This window comes from Taurulus bubalis, assembly GCF_910589615.1.
Source record: "Taurulus bubalis genome assembly, chromosome: 3".
Lineage (NCBI taxonomy): Eukaryota > Metazoa > Chordata > Actinopteri > Perciformes > Cottidae > Taurulus > Taurulus bubalis.
The window spans coordinates 27,834,997-27,854,734 of NC_136591.1; the positions used below are offsets into that span (position 1 = coordinate 27,834,997).

Consider the following 19,738-nt stretch of genomic DNA (forward strand, 5'->3'; position numbering starts at 1 on the left):
CATTTCATCACAAGCATCATGTCACCTCACTTGGGGGAATTATAGTAGGACTTGACATAAATAACCTCAGGCATGCATATAACAAGACTGGACACCTTGTACTTTGTATACTGAGCCGTCTGAGGAACCACCCAACTCTCCCCCTCTGTGTGTGTGTGTGTGTGTGTGTGTGTGTGTGTGTGTGTGTGTGTGTGTGTGTGTGTGTGTGTGTGTGTGTGTGTGTGTGTGTGTGTGTGTGTGTGTGTGAATGATAGTGTCTTTGTGCATTTTGCAGGTTTGCTATAGAGCGAGTGAAAGAGACAACTATCTGCTTCGATAAGATTTTTTTTCACTTTAAAAATGTATTATATTTTGTGCTGACTCGTGCACTATTGCAAGCTGCTGCAGTAGTGTGTGAGAGAGAGAGAGAGAGAGAGAGAGAGAGAGAGAGAGAGAGAGAGAGGGAGAGAAAGAGAGAGGGAGAGAGAGAGAGACTCAATCAGCAATTAGTTTATTATGTGTTTTTGAGGGCAGAGACAACATCAAAAAGACAAACTGCAGTTACTGTACTGGCCCCTGAGGGCCTCATAGATGAGAACTGACACATGTATTGATTTTGTGGACATTCTGGCCCCTTTTCTCAGTAACAAATATAAAACAGCCTGAAAAGATTGAGTTGTCCCCAGTAGTTTTTACCGAGCAGCTGTGTGGTGAAAACCTGTGACTATATTTAAGCTATGTCTGACCTCCTCAGACTCTGTCTTGAGAGGAAATGAATAAGTGTCCGTTGACATCTTTTCCCCGGTGGTGGTAAAGACTCTAACCAACAGAGGGAGATGTTGGTCTGGAGGATTACTTGCACCTCCAAACAAGCGATCAAAGCTGTCTTTTGTCACTTGATGTTGTGTGATGAGCCCAGACACAGACTGTGATAGATAGATCATTAACAATAAAAAGGCAATTGCTTAGCATTCATGCAAACTATTTGAGGGTAAATTACTGATAGATTAACCCCTGGGCTATGAGACTAAATTCAATAATTGCTTTTCTGTCAGTTTGCTGCCGGTCGTTTGCTGTTAACAAAAAGGTCAAGAGGTTTTACAGCAAAGTCCAGAAAATGTATTAGAAACATCAAAAGCTCTGACATGCAGAACGTGCATGTACCGTGTCCGGTGAGGTGTAAAACTCTCCAACATTAGTGTGATAGTAACCATGGTCAAAGTAAAGAGGATAAAGAGATGTAATTAAAATGTATAATTGACACTTCCTTACAGAATTATAATAGCTATACATCTGGCACAATCACACATTTTTTATCTTTAACAGAAACAAAATATCACATGCATTATATATGCTATGTATAAATTGTTCTTAGTCTCATTGGAGCATAAACAAAGCTACAAACAAGTAATCGACAAATTGACTATCCTCATAGAAAATACTGTTTAGTTATGAGTAATTTGAATCCCATGTATACCGAGGATATTTGAGATGAAACTTAACTAACTCTGCTGCTACTGAATATCGAGTTCTAATCACAATCTTGCCTTTACTGCAGGCAGGCTGTATGCAATATAGCCTGCATTTTAAAACGTGTCTTGTTGCTCCATCTAGTGGACGAGTGACTTCTTGGGAATTTAATTTTGCACAGACAGATGTGACGAAGTCTTGGCCCACAGTTCTGTTCTCACACCTGGTGAAGCAATGGTGTCATGGAAATGTTTGGTCCTGAAGTGGTTCAGGTCTGCAAGAATGAGACTAGAACAGAACAGGGAAGGTGCACCTGGACTGCTTGCATACAGGTTTTTATAGATAAACAGCTCCACTCTGAAAAATATGATATAATATTCCTGTAGTAAAAACATTATTAGAAAAAGTAGGTGGTTTGTGCTAAAAAATGAAAAGAGCAATCACTGGTTTACATCCTGCAGCCTTTGATTTCTCCCTCCATCTGCTGAGTTTTTGAATATAATCAGCGGCACTCCCTGAAGAGGGAGACATTTGGTCAATTTTATTAAAAAAGTGTCTTTGAAGATCTGAGAAGAATACATATTGTGACGGAATCAAACATTGTATTTGCATAAAATCAAATCATGATAAATTCTTCATTCACGTTGTTCTCCCTCAGAGTTCAATCAGTAATCGACTGCGGAGGTGTATTGATGCGGTATTCAGTATTAGTTTTTGAAAGCTTTTTTTCTGAAATAAAGCAGCCGAGAGTTCACGCGGAGAAGCTGCATGCAGCAGGAGGGGAGGGGAGGCCCAGCCCTCTGCATCCAGCTGGTGAGTCGCTCCGCAGCAGCACCGCGCCACTCTCAATATGGCTTTAGCCGCAAGCAGGACGCTCTTGGCGCTATTCGTTACGTTTTGCGCACCAGAATGCGGATGGGCAGGTAAAAGATTTGTATACTTTTGTCAAGAAACGCAATTGCATGTTTTGCACTAACATGTTATTAAGTTTGATCACTGCAGAGACAATGGTGCTTTCTCCTCGTGTGGTTAAATGATCACATTTGATTGATCAAACAGCTGATGTTTTTTTTGCTGCAATCTGCGAGTTTTAGTGCATTCAAGTGTTATTTTTTATTTATTTTTTACTCAGAATGTTGATGATGTTATTTTAAAAGAAAAGACGCACTAGAAAGTATAGCTGCACGTGCATATCCATTTCTGTGCGCGTGAGGAATAAACATTTCCCCAGATGCTGCAAATGTCATTTTTCCATAAAAACGAAATAGTTTAACTGTTGCTATTTAGAATGCATTTAACTAATCTAGAGTTTTTTAATTATCATTGGCAGTTGTGAAAAAGTTAGTTTGAGTGATCAACAGCAAATGAGGACTTTGACAGTCTTTGCACTGTTGTTACTTTATGGGGGGAAAATGTGATGTGGGCAGCTGGCCTCTTAGCAGCATGGAACAAGTGCTTACCTCATCATAAGCACATGCTGGAGGAGCTGTGACCATTAGAAGATGATGATAAATATCAGGTTGCATCTTTGTGCTTTCTGCTGAGGGAGTATCATGCAAAATGTGTGGCTGATAAATGATCTGCCTGTACAATTTTCGTGGGAGAGTAGAAGTGGTTGGGCACTCAAGTTTCTGTCACAGGTCCTCTGGACAGAGTTGCATATCAATCAGCAGCTATTAGAAAGGAGTGGGTGATTTTTTTTTCTGACAGCAAAATAATTAAAAGTGATTCCAAATGTTTTTTTTACCCACAAGAAAATGTATTTTTTTATTTGTGTATTCAGTTTTTTGATCTGTCATCCTGGTGATATATCAAAGACCGCAGCACACATGTATTGTTTAAAAAATCAAATTTCAGGAGAAGACGCCCACATCCTACAGACAGTCAAAATATCAAAAGTGCCATAAAGCCGTTTGGAAGCCAAGCGTTTTGACTGAGTTTAAAGGTCACGTTTCAGCCAGCCTTAAATTTCTTTTCTCCCTTTTTCTTCAACATACTCAGTCCACTTATTTTTCAGCTGATCATAAGTTTATATATGTCTCCATCTTAACTGTATGCAGTTAGTGCATGAGGCCATTGCTTTCTCTAGGCAGCTAACTTGTGGTCTTTTCCTCTGCGTTGTTTTCTTTTCCATTTTTTAGGAAGTCTTTTTTATTTGAATGAGTGGTCATTCACTTTTTTTGCAACACCCACTTCTCATTCGTTCACCGCTAGACATTCACACCTGGGAGCGACTCAATACCAACACACTTCACTGCTGCGGGCCACTGAGCAGCTCTGCTGTCTCCCTCTCGGGTGTTTTCACAGTAGTTGTTAAGTGTTACTCATTAACTTTCTCCACTCACGTCATCAGCTTGTCAGTCTAAAATTCTTTACAAAAGTAGATGTAATTGGGCACTTGGGAATATCTGGACACCTAGGCAGCAGAAATCCAAATACAGAGAACTGATTTATTTGTATATTAAATATTGTCTCATCTTCCATGCCGCCACAGTCCATCAACTCCTGAGTGTGGAGGGTAATTGGGACAGAGAGTGAGGGGAAAAGAAGGAATCATGTCTTTGCAGGCCAGTGGAATTTAATTTCTCCGCTCCACTTAACATGCTGGAATTCTGCAGGAGCTCCCGGTGACAGATCTTATAGAAAACGTTTAGGAGCAGGCACTTTATAACTTTGCGTTGGGAAAATATGACGCAGATCAAATATCCTCATATTTTCCACAATACTGGGTATGTTTGTTCACCTGACCCAGTGTCCCCACCCACCTGCAACTTGGCTGCCTGTCAAACCTGCCAGCGATGGCGTGTCTCGTGTCATGATGTCATCTCTAGTGCAGTTCCAGTTGTTTAAACAAGTACCACCTGGGCCATGATCACACCTGTCACAGCACAGTAGATGTCAGCATACCAAGTGTTTTGCAGGACGATTTTATAAACCAACAGCATAAGATGCCAGTTTTCATCAGTGATGCAACATTTGAATTGTTTGGGAAGTGTGTTGGTTCAAGCTTTTGACCTCCAACACTAAAATGAAAGGTATGTTTTTAGACTGCTATTGTTCTGGTCAGCTTCTGTTGGTAAATGTCACATGTATTGCACGTAACTCTCCAAAGTTAAACAATTACTTACTTCAGGTTGATGCTTTAAATAGTCACATTTCCCTTTTAAATAAGACTAATAAGACAATTACAGTATCTAGTTTGACCGTCTGGTGATTGATGTCTCAGCTTTATGACAATATTGATTACTGGGAAGAGTTTACTGAAGGTCAGAGGTCAGAGGGAGGCTGACAGAGGTGCTACAAAGAATTCTGCAGCCCTCGGCAAGCTCTGACACCCAGCCCCCCACCAGATGAAATTATATTCATAGAGGCAGCTCAAATGTATTGTTATATGTAATCAAGTCCCACTTAGTTTCTTGGATCTGAGCAGCTATCTTTAAACAATAGTTCAACATTTCGGGAAGTAATTACATTTTGGGAAAAATAAATTTCAGCTGCCTCTATGAACATAATTTCATCTGGATGGGGGGCTGGATGTCAGAGCTAACCGGGGGCTACAGAATTATTTGTAGCACCTCTGTCAGCCTCCCTCTGACCTTCAGTAAACTCTTCCCAGTAATCAAAATTGTACTAAAGCTGACACACCAGAATGAGAGCATGACCATAGGCACACTGGCACATCAATCACCAGACTGTCAAACTAGATACTGTCACAGTCACTGATGATAATCTACAGAATAGGCTGTCAACATGTTTTTATAGGGACTATTTGTTTTATTTCCACTGAAATCTGTTTGCAGTGAAGTCAGTGACACTTTGCTGGTGAATGTTTTCAAGGTGTGAGCCCCACAATAATAAATAAATAAATAATATATTTGAGTGAACCAGCCCTTTAAACAACGTCAAGGGTGGTTGATGGCTTTCGTGACTCAGTCTGACCAATCAGAAGTTGTTTTGTTTCTTTCTCCATACAGCCACTTACAATACAATATAAGACACAAGATAAATAGATAATTAAAAAAATATCAGACTTTGTTGATCCCCGGTGACTTTGGTCTTGTTTCTTAGAACTTACAGAATGGACAGTCTTAGCTTGACATTGCGACACTTCCTTGTTAATCAGTCCACACATACCTGCTTCATAATTGTCTCAAAGATATGTCAAAGCTGAGAGCTTGGCTCGGTTTTCGTTCCTCTTTTGTGTTTACCGCTGATCCTGGTGCTATTTTGTGAAAAAAGACAGTTATTAGGAGTTAATGTCGAGCACATTAGGGGTGAGCTGGGAGTCAGAGCCTGGGATGTTGTGTGTGAGGTGAGAAGGTGCTCTTGTAAAAGTGGAGCACATGGCAGGTGCATGAGCACAAGTATTTTGTGGAGTTCTTCTACCTCAGGGCTTACCTGCATATGCTACTCGTACCAAAGTACACATGCACATACATGTGTGTCTGTCTGTCTCACTCTCTCTTTATCACACACATTTTTTATACATTAAAAGACAATTACCCTCAGGCCCTCCCTGATTCTTTACATACTTAATACTTTCCACTGTCTCACTCAATCACACTCTGTTCGTCTTTTAATGTTATATTATTGCCCGGGTTTCCCATGGCAACGCTCTGAAACCAAGCCACCCTCCATAAGATTATGATGTTACAACAGCTCAGTTGCTTAACTGCTTCCAAAACTGTTTATTCTTGGATGGCAATCATGCATCTGCTGGGCTCAAAAGGAGTCTTGGTTTAATCAGAAATATCTGGTTCGCCCTTGGATCATACATTTCCAGAGAGGCCAAATCAGAATGATGTCTGGACAGAGGAGCAGATCCTTCCCTACGTAATACACTGCCTTATTGAAAACAGGCTCGGAGTGATTGAAGTTTGTCCAGACTTGTGTCTATGGAGTCTGCCACTAACAGCTGATAAAATTAACTTGACTATAACCCTGCATTAATGAGGATATAATGAGGAGAGATTGTGTTTTGTTTTGGGAAACCCCTCCTTACAGTCTAAGTTTGTATCTCAGGGTCTGTGCTAACTGGACAGCAAGGAGACGATCTTTTTGCACATAATAAAGAGACAACAAAGTAGGTCTCTGAAGAGCTGCGGTCATCTGTAAACTGCAGCGCAAGAGGCCTGACCGAGATAATTATTTATAAAAGTGAAAAATGTAAGTGAAAATCCAGCTGGTCGCACACCTTCAGACAACCAGAATTCAAAGCGATAAAGTAATTGTGTGACGATGCTAAACTGAAACAGCTGCTATAAACAGACAGTCATAAGGACCGGCTGTTTATGATGCGGACAGACAACACTGACAATTATTTTGTAACAGCGATGAATTACCAGCTTGCCAATATACCCTGCACCACACTATCACAACACTCTGCTCTTCCGTCAGCTCTTTGGAGCACTCCAGCATTTTTCAGTTCATCCTTTGGTCCAAAATAATACCTTCAACGCTCTCATCAGCCCCTTTTCAGCTGCTATTTAAAAGTAAAACTAAATGAAGGTGAATATTGGATTTAGCTCCATCAGGAGGACAGAAACGAGGCTCTGAATGGATGCTAATGTTACCCATATTTGCCGTTATGTGTTAATAGACAACACTTTCCTAACACTACTTAAGCATGACCTATACAATCTGTATTGTATTGGCTGATTGGCATTGCTTAGAAACATCCAATCAGATTTAGTCTGGTGCACAGTCATTATTATCTATCACTTAATCACGGTTACTGTTCAGCCACCCTAACCTCCTGCTTGTGCTAGGCCTTTGCAGTGATTTCTACAAAGATTTAATGCCCATGTATATTATTAATTCATGCTATTAGTTAGTTCTCTCAGCAGAATCATTATACAAGAGTCTCTAACTGCATAACCATCTGCTAAAAATTGTTAATTATTTGACGTTGAAGAGAGCAAGACAATGGAATTCACATACATTTGATGTGTACTATGTAGGTCAGGGTTGTAAATAAGTATGAAGCACTGTTCTTACTATGTTTTTACAAATGTCCTCTTACTTATGTTGAGTCAGCTGAGCTTTCAGTATCCCTGCCAGCTCTCAAGGCACAAGGCCATTATTTTTCCCACGATAAATCAAGTCCGCTATTTTGAAAATCTGAAGTGGTTGTTTTTAATTTCCCATGCTTGTACACAGTCCAATTTGGGACTTTTTAGCAGCTTTTCTTCTTTTATACGTGCTGAATTCATAACATTATATGGTGTTAAATTCACACTCAATGCTTTACTTCATTCTCTGTGCGTACTCTTGGCCTGTTGAATAACTGTGCTGTCACCCCTACATTACATTAGCATGCAAACCAAAAGAATAACAAAGAGGCAGTTATGTCCAAAACACAGTGGTGATACTATTTTCTTTGTTTTGTTTCGGGTAAATATAGCCAAGAGGGAGACTCAAGATTGACTATTGTCCTGAGCCTTTAGCTATTCAAGCAAATTCTGATATAGTTTATTTCACCATCAAAGTGTGTAGGCCTCTTAGAAATATACTCATCAAAGGAAATTATACTAGTGGCGTTAAACAAGAGGTTTAACAGTTTACTAAGCTTGAACATAGAACCACGTACTGCTACAATGTGTTGGGTGTAGCAAGCCTTTATGATAAGGGATATAGACGGATAACTGTTCAAATCTACTTTATAGAGACTCAATTGATCCTGACGTCATTTGTTTTGCAGCAACGAAGCCCCTGCGATCACAAAATGGGAAACAGACATCTGTGGATAAGGGCTTGAGAGAGAGCTGGGAGCCTGCTATTCATTTGGATGGAAGACCTGTGGACCGCTTCGTCATCAGCTCCAACAAACCCACGAGGTCTCACCGCTTCACTAAAGGAAAGCATAGTCGCTCGCATCTACTGGAGGATGTAGGTAAGGCAGAAACATAGAAGAAGTTAAAAAGACAGGGTGAGCGTAAGACAAGGATGAGAGACACGTCTCTGGGGATGTTTGAGGTGTGATGGGAACAAATTAAGTGGGAGCTGATGAGAATGTTTCTAAGAGGCCTGAAGTCGCACTGCAAACCAAAAAAAGTAAAACTATCGAGTATTTGTTCAGAGTTCTCAAGACAAGTGCCAAGAGGGTTGATGAGCCAAGCTGTGTACAAAGTAGAGATGCCAGGAGGTAAAGATTACGCATTCATGTGCATGTACTATTAATTTGTATAAAAAGATAACTTCATTATTGGATGTGTTGTCATCCGAATTTGACATCCAGACAGAAAGAACAAGCACTTGGGGGTGGTGGTGTGCGTGACCGGCCGTCATCATTCCAGCTCTGCAGACAGCGGTTATTTTAAGCTTAAGAAGGACATTATTTTTAGGTCTTAATGGCTCCTTCACTCCTAATCCTGCCTTGTAAAACACAAGTCAAGTCTTGTGCGTCTATGCAGTTTGCAGTGTTGACACAGTCTAGCCTGCTTTTGTCATTATTCCATTTTCCTCTGTGCTTGGCATCTTAAAGCCATACTTCATCAGCAGCACAGAGTCTGCAGCCAACCCTTCTTTTCCACATTCAAGCACAGCTCTGCTCCTTTAACCCAATCCCCTCTGTTGTGGTCACTTGCTGTGTGTTCGACATGTGTGTGTCAGGCGGTGATTGTGGTTGAGGAGAGGGTGGATCCAAGTGTTGACTCATGCATTGTCTTGTGTGTCAGTGCATTCCAATAAGCATCCAGATACTTTTGTGTTTCTGTGAGTGTGTGTGTCGCCTAGCGTGTGCTGTGGCAGCCTTGTGGTCTCTCCATCTTTGGTGCAGTTTGTCATAACTCTCTTGCAGCAGCTAATTGTTGCCTTTATAGAAATTCCTTGCAGATCGAGTGTTGTTCCCTCAGCAGCATGAGATCAGTATCAGTAGTCATAAATAACACCACACTGTTTTTCCCTGCATGCCATTAATGTGACTGGCCATCCGCTGTTACAGTAAGACAAAAGCAAAACGGAGACATGGCTGACCAGGAACAGCATGGGGCAAGAAGGGGGACCGCTTTTCTCACTGACAAGAGGAAAAACTAGTTACAAACATGTAAAGTCGACCACAAAAAAAGAAAAATAACATTTTCACTAAAATATGTCTTCATGAAGTTGAAATTATTCTGTAAATCTGAATTTCTTTTTTTCAAATTTGTGTAATGTGCTTGTCAAGTTTCTGTTAGCTACATCATTCAACATTTGCTTTTTTTTTTTTTAGACCCTGAATGGGTTAACCTGGACGGCTTTGCTGTGTTGGGCGGTGCACCTGTCAGGAACTCGTCAGCAGGTAAACTTGATCTCAAGGCATCTTCACCAACATTACATGGGAGTGGTGTACCTCAGTTAACAGCCGTACATATACAACTATGTGGTTGAAGCCATTAAAAGGGATTCGTTGAAATGATCCGCTGTCATCATGGATATAAAAGGAACCACTGAATCTAATGGGATGATTCCCAATGCAATGTTTTGGGGCTCACTTGTTCTGTCCTTTCACTCCCTTGCCCATGACTCATCAGTTCACATCTATTTAGGTCCGTTTTTCTTGCTGGTGATCCAAACTTTACTTTTAAGAATTTATTTGCCTTTAATATGGAAGGTAACTATCATATATTAAAAGTCACTGCTTTCAACAGACTGTAAAATGCAGGGAAATTAGAAGCAGACAAAATTGCTTGTACCCCGATTATCCATCTAGTGAAGTGTACTGAGTTGACATATTTGTATGCACATCAATTATTTGAATTAATCAATCAATACAAAATTAATCCTGAGGAGAGTTTTCAATTGTCTAAATTGTTTTGATTTTCCTTTTTTTTTACATTATAACTTAATTTGTTAATTAATTATTGGTTTATTTCTGTGTGATATAATGGGGCATCTGGACATTTAAGCCTATGTCATGTGGCGACACAAATAGACACTCGTGTTTGTACTGTTCCACATGGACAATTTAGTCTTTCACATGGACAATTACGTCTCTCCAAACCACTTGACTTGGCCAGTATTTGTGAGGCGATGGGGAACATGAAGAAAACCCATCAGATTCCAGACTGAAAGGATCAGGACCAGCAATTGAACCCAGGAACTGTCTTGCTCTGAGGCGACAGTGCTAACCACTGAACCATCGTGCCACTCTGGCTTTTCAGTTGTATTTGTTTAAGGCAGAGCCGCTCTGGAGACATAGCTAATCATATTTGTTGAGTTTAACCTCAGTGAATGGATCCAAAGACCTACTGTGTTTCTGGCAAAACAATGCTAGAATAACGTCAAGTGAAAAGCTTAGCTTAAATTATCTAGCAAGCTCCCGGCTAATGTTAATCCCTGTTAACAGACTTTGTTTGGATATATAGGCTATGGGCTACTGGTCTATTGCTACTGATGTTTTTTCCTATTCATCTGAACATATTTGAACCTTTACCCCTGGGTGTGGAAACTAGCTTATTAGTTTCCATAAAGTCCCCTGGTATTAAAAACAGTCGAGTGTGCTATGCTATTGGGTACAAAGAGACCGCCTGATGCTGAGAAGGTGTGGCCTCCATCTTTACTCCTCCTACCTGCATTTGTTATTTACTTGTAGAAGTCAAGCTAATATGGCAGAAATCTTAATCATGGCATCTTTTAAATTAACAATCATATGCAGACAATTAATAAAAGTTTGCCTTTATTGTTTGTTTACATTTACAACACACAACAACATAAACCAATTTAACCATTAAACACAAGCAGCTATTGAACTTACGGCCAACCCAAAAATGTAATCCAATTTAAGTTTACGTTATCTTTTAGGTTAGCAAATTAACCCGGTTAACAAATACAGTTGTTTTATATTGTATAAGCTGATAACCTGTTAATTAATAATGAATAAAGGCAAATAATAAATGAAGCCATAAAGCATACATGTTGTATTTTGATTGGAAGTTGTTGGTTTTTTTTAGCGAGCTAACTGTCTTTGTCCGATGAGTCTTTTTCCTCGACCACTGAAAGTGGTTCATATGAATTAAACTGTGGCTAAACTGAGCAATGTAACTAATCCCAACAATTACTGTTTGCAAAGTTTTGATTTGCTTTTGAAACTGGTGAAATATTAAAGATGAAAGAATAAAAAACCCATTTTCTTCAGCTGTAAGCTCACACATTCTTCAGCATCCGCCTGAATACACTGAGGTATATGTCTCCGCTGTAGCAGTGGTATGTCTGTCTGTCTGGAGGCCAGCCTCACAGCACCTCCGACCATCGAGTTTCCAGGAAAATAAAAAGGATTTGGCAAGTGCGAGCACTCCGGAGTCAATGGTTTAGTGGTCTGCGGCATGGCCACCGGGGCCAAACTATGCACTGTGACAGCTTTCCAGAGAGACAAAAAGAGGAGATTTAGGCTGATTAAAACCAAATGTTTTATTTTTTGAAGTCAGATAGTAAAAGAAGAGATGGTCAAACAGGTACAGTGGATATGAAAAAGAGGATTGGCCAAAGTTATTGTTATTCTTTACAGTGTTTCCTCAGTAGCAGTCAAACATGTATTTGACTGATAATCAGATAAACACAAAGACTGCAAGTTTGGACAGTCTGAAAATACACAATTTTATTTTAAGAAACTAAGATTCAGGAACAAGCATGCAAGCAAAACACTAAAGCAACTGTCGACAGTAATGTGTTTTGGAGTTAACGAAATGAAACTGGCAACAACAGGTGTGATCCTGTTAAATTGAAGTTGTAGTTTAACTGGCTACCATTGTGATTGTGAATTTAATGAACTCAGGTTAAATCCAATGTCTTTAACAGACGTGCAAACAGTTACAGTGACAGTTTGCTGCAACAGAGGAGAGGAACATACAGAACAGATTATCCATGAAACTTGTACAGGTGCAGGAGAATCTTGGAGAGAAAATGTTTTCAACAGGAAAAGCAACGTCAGAGAGAGATAGTTGTTGCATTACTAAACAGCCAATTGTCGAGATCCAAAGGGGAGAAATGCACTCAGCTGTGCTGGCAGGACAGACAGAAGGATACAGACACAGATACTTCACGAGAAAAAGGGAGAGCTTCATGGGAGTTCTTCTAGTGTGCTTTCATACTCCTCTTCACATCCTCTTTGTGTCATGTTTGTATCCCCCACAAATATGGGTGTCATGGTAGTGGTCCACCTCCCTTTTTCAGCTGAAGAAAACTCTTTGGGTGTGGTGGCCTCTGTTGGAAAACGTTTCACAGTTGGCCCACCCTACCTGTTCACAGAAAAGGAAAACACACATCAAAGCGCTTGTTGTTTTGTCCTTATAACCAGTTTGAATTTGGTCAAATACAGTTTCTTGCATGAGCTGACGGAGCAGTACTTACCCAGCTGTGCATGCTGCTATCCTGATGGGAAACTGGTCCTTCTCATCTGACAGTGATTATGAGAAACAGATGAACGAGGGATGGAGGGAGGAGAGGAAAGAAAGAAGAGTTATTTTGTTTCATGCCAATGCTATCGCTTAAGACTGCAGCCAGATGAGGGAGATTGTCTGGTTGTTTGAGTCTATAAGCTCGTTCGAGATGAGCCAGTTCTGCGCAGAATCGATCGGCGGCGATCGGCGCGCAAAGCATGCCGGTTAGATTTGTGTCCGACTTGCTCCCGACTTGCTCTGACGTCATGCACACATGGTCAACGATACTCTCTCAAGATCAAGTCGCCGTCGATTTCAGAGTCAGCCGCCGCAGTTGCTTTCCAACGACTGCGTGGCCCAGTGCATGATGGGAAACGCCTGGCTGTCGCCACATCAGAGAGCTGATTGGCTCTTAGATCTGACAGCAAACACCACGTGTTGTAGAAAATCCTTATTTTATGTGTAGTTGTAATACTTAACCCTCGATTATTGACTATTGGTCTCATGTTTAATCTAAAAACACATCTTGTGTGGTTGATAATACAAAATCTTATTTTCATAACACATATCTAAACCAGTATTAATGTATTTCACAGGCAGACATAAAAATACCAAAGGATGCAGCTACACAGTCATTTCTACATAAATATATATTTATAAACACATAATAAATCCAAACGTGAACTGTAAACTACAAGTAAACAAAAGTTCGGAACTAACAGGAAGTACTTTTTTCTCTGACTTCCTGTGTATACTTTGAAGGCAGCTGACAACTGTCCGACTTGATTGCAGTTTTTTGTCAACGCCTCCTGCTTCGGCCGCCTGCTCTTGTCTGGATTCCAGACGAACAAGCCTAATGTCTGAGTCGTTATCCAAGATGGAGTCACTATTAGGGTAGAATTGAAGCAGGACACCAGCCGTTGGAGAAGATCTGTGCCATGTCCCTTGTGTGACAACTGAGCTTGTAAACTGACACTGTTGGATGAAAGTGACATGTAATTATGTGTTCATCAGTGTGCGGATGTGCCTTGAGTTGAGCAATTATATTCAAAGATTTTTCATGGCAGTTAGTTTCAACAACCCAAAGACAAATCCAGCACAGAGCACAGAATATGATTGAACTATCGGGTCATAAAGGGAACATGAACTCTGGTGACTTTTGCCCTCCATTATCATCCGCCACCAGGTCAAGCCAGGTCTCCGCAAACTGCTGCAAGAAATCAGCCTTCAATACAGCGGGCCGCCAGGGTGAACAGAACAGCCCACCTATTGGGAGTGTCTAATTCCAGGACACACAAGAGGGCCCCTCAGTCCTCCTCGGGTCCCAGGCAGCCGGAGAGAGCTTTGCCAGGAGCTCCCCCGCTGGAAAGGAGACGCCAACACCACACCAAGCCCCAATCTGACCAGAGAAACCGAAACACGGCAAAACTAAGTAAGAGGACTCACATTCTACACCATTAACCAACCAGATTCAGTTTCAGTAAAATATGAGCCTGAAAAGATTCCAAACTTCATTTTACAACATTTCAATTTCAAATTCTCTGTGAAAATAAGCTAAATACATATCTTTAGTGTCCATAGTGTAAACACTGGCCGTGCCTGATATCCTTTTCTATTCATAGCATCTGAGTCCGTTCATGTGGTGTCACTGCAGGCACAGAAAGCCCCGGGCCAGAGCGCACGTGCCAACAGAGCAGTCGCAGTCAAAACAACTACACCAGGTACCTGCAGGTTTACAGAGAATCACTGCATTCCTCTACACATTTATCTGCCTTGTTTGCATTATAAATATCTCAAAATACCGATAAAATTCGATATCTATGGAAGTGTATGATTTTTGTTTGTCACGTTGGCAGAAATGTGAGAAACCACAGGCCGACCAATAACCAAATTGAATGACATTAGGTGATCTTAATATTGGTTTGGAACTAGACATTTTTGTCCCATTTTTGTCTATGTTTGTTGTCCAGAGCCACCGGAGTACGAGGCCAAGGACATCAGTGTCAGGGTCAGGTCTCCTCAGTCAGTCCTCATCTCCTGGGTTGACCCTGCTGTTGAGATGGGAAAGGTCGACCCTGGGGTAATCAGGTGGGAATCTGTTGAAGTGTGTGTGTGTGTGTGTGAAAGAAAGTTAATTAATACGGAAAATTGACAGAGAGAGCACTTGACCTGCAACTGGAGTAAAACATCCCTTTTTTTCTTCACCCAGATCCTACACAATTAAGTACAGGGAGAAAGGTGAGTCAGCACGCTGGGAGTACAAGGACAGCATCCAGAGGAGGATGATGATAGACACCCTGTCTGCTGACGGCATGTATGAGTTCTCTGTCAGGATCTCCCAGGGGGAAAATCACGGAAAGTGGAGCGTCTCTGTCTTTCAAAGGACCCCTGAGTCAGGTATGCACATGCAGCCACTGCCTGTAGAGAACTGCTTATAGAATATAATTTTGTTGGTCAGCTTAGAAAAAGTGATGAGTTGTGAGTCGAGAGGAAAAGCTCGAGCCAAAGCCAAGCATTTTCCCTAAAATGTTGCATAACTCTGTCTGTTAGCTCTTGTCTACTTATTTCCTCAATACTACACTTCATCGCGTTCGATGCCTATTTGATATTTGATTCCAGCTTTGGCTGCAGCTCTGTCATGATTGCAGCTTTTATTAAACCATGTCATAGCAGATTCTGAGCTGCGGTTCATTGGAATGTCAGCATTTACTGCCTGGCTCACAGCTTAGATATCAATCTGTACTTCCATTCATAATCGTAAAGGAAGGTTCCTGACAACGTATGGCAACAGTACTTCTCTCGGTTAAAGCCTCCTGGCACAACTCGCTGTTTTCACATTCTTTAAGCAGCAATTTCCTCACCCAGTTCCCTCCATTCTGCTTCTGGTTTCGGTCCTGCTGCCCCTTCTCTTCCTGGTGTCTTGACATTCACTTGTGTTTTCCTCACTTGCTAGCACCATCTGGGCCACCGGAGAACTTTGAGGTCAAGCCCCTACGAGGGAAAGGAACTGCTGTCATAGCAACATGGGATCCACCTGAAGAACCCAATGGAAGGATAAGAGGTCAGGCGGGAAAAATAAATTCATTAACTTTGCCAGTGAAATAAGTATATGTCGTTAGTGTTTCATTTATTTTCTGCCATAATAGTGCCCCCAAAATTAAAGATCGCCAGGTTTCAGAAATATTTGGTTCCGACTGACAATGTTGGTACTGTAAACAATTGATATCATGCAATAATGAAAATCCTAAATGCCTGGGTAATGTACAGTGAGCTGTACAGGACTACTGGATGCATACCCATTTGTTATATGGGTTTGTTGGGAAAAGGGGAATAATTTCTTGTTTGCTTTTGAATTTAAGTTTTCTCCTGAATGGTCCCACTACCTCTCTTCACAGCAGTAATGCTTGCTCTACCTACACACAGAGTACATCCTGTCTTATGCTCCTGCCATGAAGCCATTTGGAATGAAAAGTGTGACGTACCGTGGCAGCAGCAGCACAGCCACCGTAGATGGTCTCACACCGGGAGATCGGTACATCTTCAAGATTAGAGCCACCAACAGGAGGGGTCAGGGACCACAGAGCAAGGTCCTCAGTGTTGTCATGCCAGGATGTAAGCACATTTTACTATAAATGGGCATGTGTGGGCATGTTTGATTCAATATTTTATTTATCCTATATTCATGACAATTTTTGTCTACTGCCAGCCAGCAGCGCAGCCTCATCGTTCTCAAAAACCAAGGACAGTCGCAAGACTGTCCAAACTCCTTCCAAACAGGATACCGACCATGATGAATCTGACCTCCAGTCAACAAAGGTGACAGAAGACCCAACCACAACCGCTCAGCCACGCTCTGCTGCGCCTGTCAACAGGCGTGTACACCCACTTTCACAGTCACGCTCCTTTCACAACAGCTTCTCTGCAAGGGGCTCAGTCAGAAACACAGTGAACAGAGGGTCCTCCAGAGGGAGAGCTCAAGTTAGAGAAGAGGAGGAGAAGGAAGAAGAAGAAGAAGAAGAAGAGAAAATATCTACAACGGCATCTCCAGTAGAAGAGACGACAACCATGGAGACAAAAGAACCAGACAATGATGTTTCCCCTGAATTTGAAGATGAAGTGGAATATGATGAAGAGCCTCTGACTACTGAGACCCCGAGCCTCAAAGTTTCGACGTCATCCCCAACTAAATCTCGTCCCATTCCTCTGCCCAGGAGGCCCGTTAAGATCAGGGTTCATAAAAAAACAGGTTCCAAAGCTGCTTCCTCTTCTTCGTCTAATTCTTCATCCTCCTCATCTTCTTCCACCTCCCCCCCTTCCTCCTCTTCTTTTGATTCCTCCTTATCGTCTACTTCCTCCTCACGTATTCAAGAGTCGGCAGCAAATAGAAAGGACTATGAGGCTTCCTCATACCCAGTGAGCAAAGACACCTACGATAAGCCCAGCATAACACATACTAAACCCTCCTCTACAGTTGTAAAAGAGACCAATTCACAGCAGACAGACATTACATCTGTTGGAAGAGGTTCAGTTTCTAGGTTGGGCTCTAGATCTGGTTACGGTCGAAGACATCCTGGAAATGTCTTTAGAGGGAATTCAACTCGAATGCTTAATGGTAACAAACCTGCGGTTACCTCACACTTGAATTTACCAAGCAGAACTCGATACCAAGCAACTTCAAACACACATAGTTCAGCAACATCACAGTCCACTTTACCAGACAGGACATCACCTGAGCGAAATACAACATACAAGGAGGGAAATGATGACAAAGACACTGAAGTAATCAAAGTTGAAGAGCCTACTTCAAGCTCTAAACCACAACCCACACAGGAGGAGAGAGAGGAGGACGAGGCAAGGGAAGAGAGAAGTAATGAAAAACCTGTGGTTTCTCGTACCAGAATTAGCCCCTCATTGGTTGAAAGGTTGCCTTGGCTAGCTAGCCATTACCCAGGCAGGTTTGGTTCGGGGACGAGAGCTTCATCTCCCAGGCAGGATGGTAGGACCGCCTTGACCAGAACATCATCCACTATGGGGGCTGGTAGACCCATCTTGAGGGGAACACCTACTCGGGTGTCAGGGGCCACAGGTACTGCAGCAGCATCCATGATACAGGAGACTAGTGACGACCTGAGGACTCATGATTCACTAAAGAATGGGGTGGGCGTGGGTTCAGTTAAGCCTTCTTTGACCAATACACATACAGCCTCTAGTCACACTCAAAACCGAACTACCTCATCCTCGTCATCATCTATCTCTTTAGCAGAAACTTCTGATTCCCATTATTCCTCAGGTAGACACAGGGCCTCAAATGAGCCAGTCCCTAGAGAAACCTCTAATAACAATAATAATGATAATAATGAGGATTATGTCGATGAAAGGAGTAAAGAAATCAGTGGAAAAAATGATAAAGTTGCTTTAACTTCAGCTGACCCCAACAGACATGTAAAGGACAATGACCGTGTGGATACTAGGGAAACTGTTTCCAGGACAAGACCTGGATCCCCGTCTGGAGGCACTCAATCTTACCGTCGCCCTGGTGTGGGGGGGAACGGGAGGGTACACTCTCCTCTGCTTGTTAACCGGCAGATTGGTGGATCTAGGCTTCCCGTCAGACCACAACCGGCACAGAACTCAAGGATGGGTTCTTCAACGTCCGATTCCTCCTCATCATCATCGGACTCCTCTTCCTCAAATTTTCCCAAGCCCGTTCTGACCTCAGATCGTGATGTTGGTAGTCATGCTACTGGAGGCAACTCCCAGTCTGCATCGTCATCCTCAGCATCTTCATCATCATCCAGGGGCCAGGGAGGTCAGCCTCAGTATCCCATTGTCAGAGGGAAACCAACCAATAGAAGACAACTCAAGCCTGCAAATGGAAATGGTAAAGTGCATGTGATTTAAAGTTGTTACCAATGCCACTGCCTGCTACTGTATTACTCAAAAGGTGCAAGGATTTCCTTGGGCAAAAAGCTAACTGATCAATCATTTGTAGATGTTATTGTACAATAATCAGTTAATTATTGAGTAACAAAATAACTTGCCTTCAATCGTATAATTGTTAGGTAAAAATGGACAACCAATCCTGACGGCAACAAGTGATAACGATTCCTCTTCCTCTCGTGGAACCAGCAAGGCTGTTGGTCAAAGGTTTATCACAGGACCTGATGGAACCAAATGGGTAACTATGTTTAATGGTTTAGTGAGTGTAACAATATATGTAGTTTTACACTCTGAGGCATCGTATTCTTGAGTAGCATAAACTACTTGAAGGAAAACAAAATTAGGAAATACACTTATTCAGTTTTTGGCCAAGTTAGATTTAAAGATTGGTGCTACTGTAATATCTGTGGAGTAAATATAAAGCTACATACATCAGATGATTAGCTTAGCATAGCATAGCATAATGACTGGAAATGGGGAAATAGGGATCTTTCAAAAGGTAGTGTCCCTATGTTTTCCCCCTGTTTGTTTTTTGTGCCATGATAAGTGATTTGGCTGCTGGTCTTCTCACTCAAACCAACCAAAACATTGAACCAAGATCTTTAAAATGTCACAGATCTATAGTTCCCATTCTAATGGTTGACTGAATCGGTTTATACGAAATAGTAATTCCGAGTATGCCTTTGCCACATTTTACAGTGAGGATGAGGCAGTTATTACGATTGTATCCATATTAATTGCTGTATGGATTTGGCAAATCTTTTTTTCTCTTCAGATAGTAGACTTGGATCAAGGAGTTCTTATGAACCAAGATGGTCAAGTTCTCCAGGACTCCCAGGGCAGGCCAAAGAGAGTGGTGCTTGGAGAAGATGGACGCACAATTTTTGGTGATATGTCAATCTTGCATGATATTAAAACAGTAAACATCTTGAATATATGAAAAGAAAATGCTTGAATCATTCTCATTATTTGCTTAATATTGACAACAACTCTAT

At 41.6% G+C, this 19,738-nt stretch overlaps 1 protein-coding gene across 1 annotated transcript in view; it reads left to right on the forward strand.

Annotated features, from left to right (window-relative positions):
- Nucleotides 1-2,299: 2,299 nt before the first annotated feature.
- The window catches only part of fndc1 (fibronectin type III domain containing 1), a gene marked incomplete at its 5' end in the record, with an annotated part of 32,194 nt that continues 14,755 nt past the window's right edge, over nucleotides 2,300-19,738 (forward strand). Inside the window, 12 exons of the mRNA XM_079215755.1 lie at nucleotides 2,300-2,372; nucleotides 8,150-8,341; nucleotides 9,659-9,727; nucleotides 13,990-14,235; nucleotides 14,426-14,524; nucleotides 14,774-14,891; nucleotides 15,013-15,200; nucleotides 15,757-15,864; nucleotides 16,227-16,415; nucleotides 16,510-18,684; nucleotides 18,866-18,981; nucleotides 19,519-19,630. Coding sequence (XP_079071881.1) covers nucleotides 2,300-2,372; nucleotides 8,150-8,341; nucleotides 9,659-9,727; nucleotides 13,990-14,235; nucleotides 14,426-14,524; nucleotides 14,774-14,891; nucleotides 15,013-15,200; nucleotides 15,757-15,864; nucleotides 16,227-16,415; nucleotides 16,510-18,684; nucleotides 18,866-18,981; nucleotides 19,519-19,630 — 3,685 coding nt within the window. The remainder of the gene's footprint in view (nucleotides 2,373-8,149; nucleotides 8,342-9,658; nucleotides 9,728-13,989; nucleotides 14,236-14,425; nucleotides 14,525-14,773; nucleotides 14,892-15,012; nucleotides 15,201-15,756; nucleotides 15,865-16,226; nucleotides 16,416-16,509; nucleotides 18,685-18,865; nucleotides 18,982-19,518; nucleotides 19,631-19,738) is intronic.